General features: G+C 39.3%; 1 protein-coding gene across 1 annotated transcript; it reads left to right on the forward strand.

The window, feature by feature from the left end:
• Positions 1–1046: 1046 nt before the first annotated feature.
• Positions 1047–4134, forward strand: LOC148031343 (uncharacterized). Its single transcript, XM_087684866.1, has one exon. It carries the CDS (start codon positions 1145–1147, stop codon positions 3173–3175), a length of 2031 nt encoding a protein of 676 aa, XP_087540992.1. The 5' UTR covers positions 1047–1144; the 3' UTR covers positions 3176–4134.
• The last annotated feature ends 1686 nt before the right edge of the window (positions 4135–5820 follow it).

The following is a 5820-nucleotide window of genomic DNA, read 5'->3' on the forward strand; positions in this document are numbered from 1 at the left end:
AATCATCACAAGTAATCAATGGGAAACTGAGAAAAGCCCTTTTGGCCACTATTTTACAAGCATCAATCATTCAAATGATAGAGTTCCAATGCAAGCATGAAGAGGATTAAATTCTTGTGCATCCTAGCAAGAAGATTATGGCCCAGCAATAGAATAAGAAGGAGGAATTAGGAATTTGAAAGTTACCTCTATCATTATTTGTCGATGACTTGAGGCATTGATTGTGATGGAATCATGAAGAGCAATGAGTGGTCCACATTGATGTAGACTCTTATTCAAGCAGTCCCCTAATGCTCCAAAGTGCTTACATTGCAAAGGTACAACTCTAGAGAGTAAAAGCCCCAAATTAGGGTGGCATTGAATGAAGGAATTTCACCCCATGATGCTCTTGATCAAGAATCTTGCTCCATGCTTGAAAATCTCTGGTGTATAAGGCTTGCCAAAGCAAAATTGATCACTCTACTTCAATATTTCATCTTCATTGAAGTAAGCTTGAAAGAACCCCTATTTTCCAAAGAGGATTCATGAAGAGGATAGCTCCAACTAAGAGGGGAATGGTCAATCCATGAGTAATAGTCTTCCTTGAGTTTGGAGGGATGAAGATGTAGTACAAGATTCTAGAAGTCTTCAAGATTCTTGAAGCTTTGACTAATAATCAATGGCTATCATGTTGAAAAGCCTGGGGAAGAATAAACATGATTCTTATGGAGAAGATTAAGCCATCAAGAATCATTCAATGATGAACATGGAGGCCTCTATCGATCATTGTTAAGGTAATAATCCTCAAAAGAAAGAGAAAAGTGAGCAAAGCTGAGAGTAGTGGCTACTGCCTTGATTGTTTGAGCTAGAAGCTTGAAGATGATGTAATATGGACCACTAACATTGTCATTGCTGTCAATGCTAGCTATGGGAGCTTGGAATGGCCAAAAGCTCTTGATGGAATGAATGATTGTAGAGCTCAAAACTTGAACAAAAAATCTGAATTGCATGCTCAAAGGAAGGAAGCACACCTCTCTCTCTCTCTCTCTCTCTCTCTCTCTCTCTCTCTCGGATAATAGCTTATTAGCTAGAGCCTAGTCTTTAGGCTGAAGAGCCTCTCTCTCTCTCTCTCTCTCTCTCTCTCTCTCTCTCTATCTATTTTGCGATGTTGCGAACTTCTGAAGGTCCTCTCGCTTGGACTGACGTTCCGCCCCAATGCCTCAGCACTCGCCCCCCCCCCTCCTCCATCATCCCCACCCGCGACGAAGGCGCCGCAAGCCCCCCTGCAAGCACACATCCGAGCCCCAAGCACTCCTGGCACCGGCCGCGAATCCATCACCATCTTCCTGCCAGAAGAAAAGGCCCGGACTTCCTTGGCGGCCGTCAGGACTATCTCATCAACATCGAAGACATCAGGCACACCCTTGCACGCACCTCGACCGTAGAGGATCTCTGTGATGCCATGGCGCCCTGGCGAGGGAAGCTCTCCTTCAGGCTCATGAATACCCTGCTCAGCTCCGAGCCTGACTGGCAGCGTGCGATGGCGCTCTACGATTGGATGAATGAGCAGGGAGGATACCGGCCCTCCGTCTATGGGTACAACATCATGATTAGAAATGTCCTTAGAGCCAAGGAGTGGCTCATGGCCAAAGGGCTTTATGATGAAATGCGTGAATTTGGGGTTGCCCCTGACAAGTACACCTTCGCCACGCTCATTAGCCAGTTTGGAAAAGCTGGCAAACTGGAGGAAGCTATGACCTGGTTTGAGAAAATGGAGGATGCGGGTATTGCCCCTGACATCATCACCTTCAGTACTCTCATTGATCTTGCTGGAAAACAAGCAAATTTCACTAAAGCCATGGCGCTTTACTCTAGAATGAAGGCGGCTGATATCGTTCCGGATCTTATCGTCTACAACTCAATGATAAATGCTTTTGGCAAGGCCAAGTTGTTCAGGGAAGCTCGAAATATCTTCAAGGAGATGGTAGTGAACGGGATCACTCCTGATACTGTGAGCTATAGCACCCTTATTAACGTGTACTCAGATGCTGAGAAATTCAGAGAGGCCAGAAACACTTTCCTAGAGTTGCAGGCAAATGGTTGTGCTATGGACATCACAACTTGTAATATGATGATCAACGTTTTTGGCAAGTTGGACATGGTTAAAGAGGCAGAAGACTTGTTTTTGAGCACAGATTCGATGAAGATCACACCGACTATAGTTACTTATAACACACTTATGAATATCTATCGAGAGAGGGGGATGAAAGGCCAAGCGATTCACCTGTTTCGCTCGATTCAGCAGCAGCATAACGTACGACCAAATGTAGTCACGTACAACACAATGATTGCCATACATGGACAAGCTCTTGAGTTTGAGCCTGCAGTAAAACTTATTCTGAAAATGCAGAAGCTGGGGATTGAGCCAAACACAATCACATATTCAACCCTCCTTTCTGCATATGGAAAAGCTGGGCAATTTCAGAAAGCTGTTGTACTTTTCCAGAACCTGCGCTCCTCTGGTTTTCAAATGGATGCGATTCTGTTGCAAACAATGATTCTCATTTATGAGATGTCTGGTCTAGTGGGACATTCTCAGCAGCTTCTAGAAGAGTTAAAGCACTCTAAAAATGTCTCAGAAAGCACAGCGATTAATATCATTGCAAAGGCAGGAAAGGTGGAAGAGGCTTCCAGACTTTTTAATAGAGCATACAGTAAAGAAGAATCATTAGATATTTCTGTATTCAAGAGCATGGTTGAAATTTATTTCAAAAACAAGAGATATAAACAAGTAGTGGATGTCTACAAAAAGATGAAGGAAAGAGGATATCTGCCTGACTCTGACACATGTACTCTGTTATTGTCAGCATTTTCTCACTTGAGATTATCTTATGAAGCTGAACAACTTTACAGGGAGTTGCAAGCTCAAGGCTGCATTTTTGCAGACAAAGTTCATTTGCAAATGATGTCTGTCTTTGGTGATCTAGGGAGCCTGCAAGCTGCGGAAGTACTTTTTGTGGAGCTGAAGGAGGAGGGAGTTGTTCCACTATGTGATCTTTATCATACTATGGCATTGATTTATGAGAAAGCAGATCGATTGGATGACGCTTCAAAGTTTTATAGGATGGCAAAACAGGAAGGATGGTTTGCTATGAATAAACCGGGTGACCTCGTCTCATGGCATACTTTGTACTGAATAGATATATGTGAAAGTTCACTGAAGTTTGAGCAATGGGTGAATGTATATCACCAATGGACAAGATTCCATGATATTATGCCATCTCAGCACGAGCCAATTATGTTGGAAATTGGGTGGTCACAAGTTCAATTGTGCTAGCTGAAATTGCAGTTCTTCCAGGCATGCCACTGAATCTACTACCATTTTGCTCCCAGGGATTTGGAATTTCATTCTATGGGGTGCAGATATGTTGAAGTTTCACCATGATACTTTTCAATGCAATTATGTACGCAGTACTTCGTGCATAAAATCCTATTAACAAAGTTTATGCACTGGTGATATTATCTGAGATCACACAGGCAGGTCTTTCTGTCTTCATTGAAGAGGCCAGATAAGAATTCACATTTAATACAAGACGTATCAGTAGTTGCAGGAGGACAACTTGCAAGCCAGCCAAGCACAATCAAACTGGATGGCACAGCGGACATTGGTCTGGTTACAGGGTGAGGATTTTGTGCTGTGTTGAAGAATGTCTGATCTGGCATGAATTCAGAGATTGTAGATCCGTGTCAAAGGGAAAACTTTTATGGGAATGTTTCCTGTTGCACATATAGCTGCTATTGATTGCAGGCTGAAAAGGAAGAGGCTTAAGTATTACAAGAAGTAAACTGGCAATCGCCAAGCAGCTGTCAGCTCTGTTGTGACTCATGAGAAACACCAGGCGGAAGACCAATGGTATTAAGTTTATGCTTATTTTCGACAGAACAATATTAAGGATGGGTGTAGTTCACCATTGAAATTGAGAGAGAGAGTTCCCTACATTTTTGGATAGAGGAAATTCTTAAGCTAACCTGATTCATACATCTCTTGGCACTCAGATCAAGGGAGAGTTTGTATTACCTAACTTTATGTCCTTTCTCAACCCTCTTGAAGCAGGAAGGCACCTTGTTGTAATAAGCACGTTTCAAGCATTAATAAACTTCTCTTTTCATAGAAATTTCTGGTCTTGCCTACCCATAATTGATCAAGGAACAGTGCATTTTTAAAAATCCACTTAATAATCCAACTTGCATCTTTGGACGGTATGATGAGGTATTGGTGAAAACTAAATTCTTCAAATTGCTCAGACTTTCTTCAAGTATTGCATACTAAATACTAGCTTGGCATACATTGATGAAATTATTGCCATGTGCCACCTTGATGCCTGGTTAGAATAATCTATCTCCACCATATACAACTTACTCCTGTGCTCTTGAATATTAATGAAAAGGCCCTCCTGGTTTATCAACTTAGGTTGGGCACTACTTGGGTCGCAACTTGCACACAATTAGACGGTTTGATTAGGCGTATCAGATAGACTTATGCTTTCAAAATGACATCCAAAGGCCGAGAGTTACAAACAAGAACTATGGTGGATTTACCACACAATGAGCACAAGCTACGACCAAGCGATTTGGCAAGCTACTTATAAGATTATGAGATTCCAAATTGCATAGACATGGTAGTCAGTTTTCTGTCCATATAATCTTTTCAGCTCTGATTTCAACTAGCATCCCTTCAAGTTCCTTGGAGAGCATTGTCTTCAAGAGTTGCTATGGGGGTACTGCTGAATATCATCATGTGCAGCAACAATCATGTCTTGCATATCACCAGCATTATGCTGCAATCCTATTGTCATGTGAGAGGTCAGAATTAAGATGTAAGAATTTAATATGCATAGCATAGCATTGCCATATCCAAGTTTGATCACATAAAGTAATGCTTCTATGGTACTAAATGGCGAAACGTTTTATACCAATCAAGCAGTTAATTACTAGGCTTGAGGGTGTTATCTATGATCAATTAATTAGTCAAGTGGTTATGTAATTGGTTAATTACTTATGTCAATTAATTAGTTATACCAATTAATTAGTTAATTAGAGGGATGCATGGTTATTATTTATTATTGATTTAATTAGTTATATCAATTAGTTGGTTAAATAGTTATCAATTAATTGATTAATTGGTTATTATTAGTTTAGTAGCTTAGTAATTATTAGTTTAGTAGTAGTTAAATAGTAATAATGTACATGTATTATCTTAGTAATTAACTATTAGATGTATAAGTTAGTAGCTATTATTAATGAATTAGATTATGTATGTATTATGTCCAAACTAATTATTAGTTAGTAGTACTTTACTTACTAGTAGTGTATTATGTTCATAGTTAAGTAATTACTAGGTAGTAGTACTTGGAGTTATATGTGTGCTACTTTACTTAGTAAATTAATAACTACTAATTAACTAATTAGTTACTAGTGTGCAAAGACTATAATTAATTGTGTTTTAGTACACAATTAATTAGTTATTAGGCAGGTTGCGGAATTTAGTTATGCATTACTTTAGATAATAGTAGTTCTTAGTTTATTACATATTACTTTAGCTCTTAGTAGTTAATTAATAAGTAATTGTGTATTAGAATGTAGTGGGGTATGGGATTTAGTTATGCATTACTTTAGATAATAGTAGTTACTTAGTTAATTATCTATTACTTTAATTCTTAGCAATTAATTAAATAATAGCTAGTTAATTTATATGTGTTACTTTAGTTAGTAATACTTATTAGTGATCAATTATTGGTGGTTACTTTAGCATTAAGGAGGGTTAATTAGTCATTAGGTGCA

This window comes from Lygodium microphyllum, chromosome 9 (assembly GCF_053477565.2).
Source record: "Lygodium microphyllum isolate KBCC chromosome 9, Lygodium_microphyllum_v1.1.10, whole genome shotgun sequence".
Classification (NCBI taxonomy): Eukaryota; Viridiplantae; Streptophyta; class Polypodiopsida; order Schizaeales; family Lygodiaceae; genus Lygodium; species Lygodium microphyllum.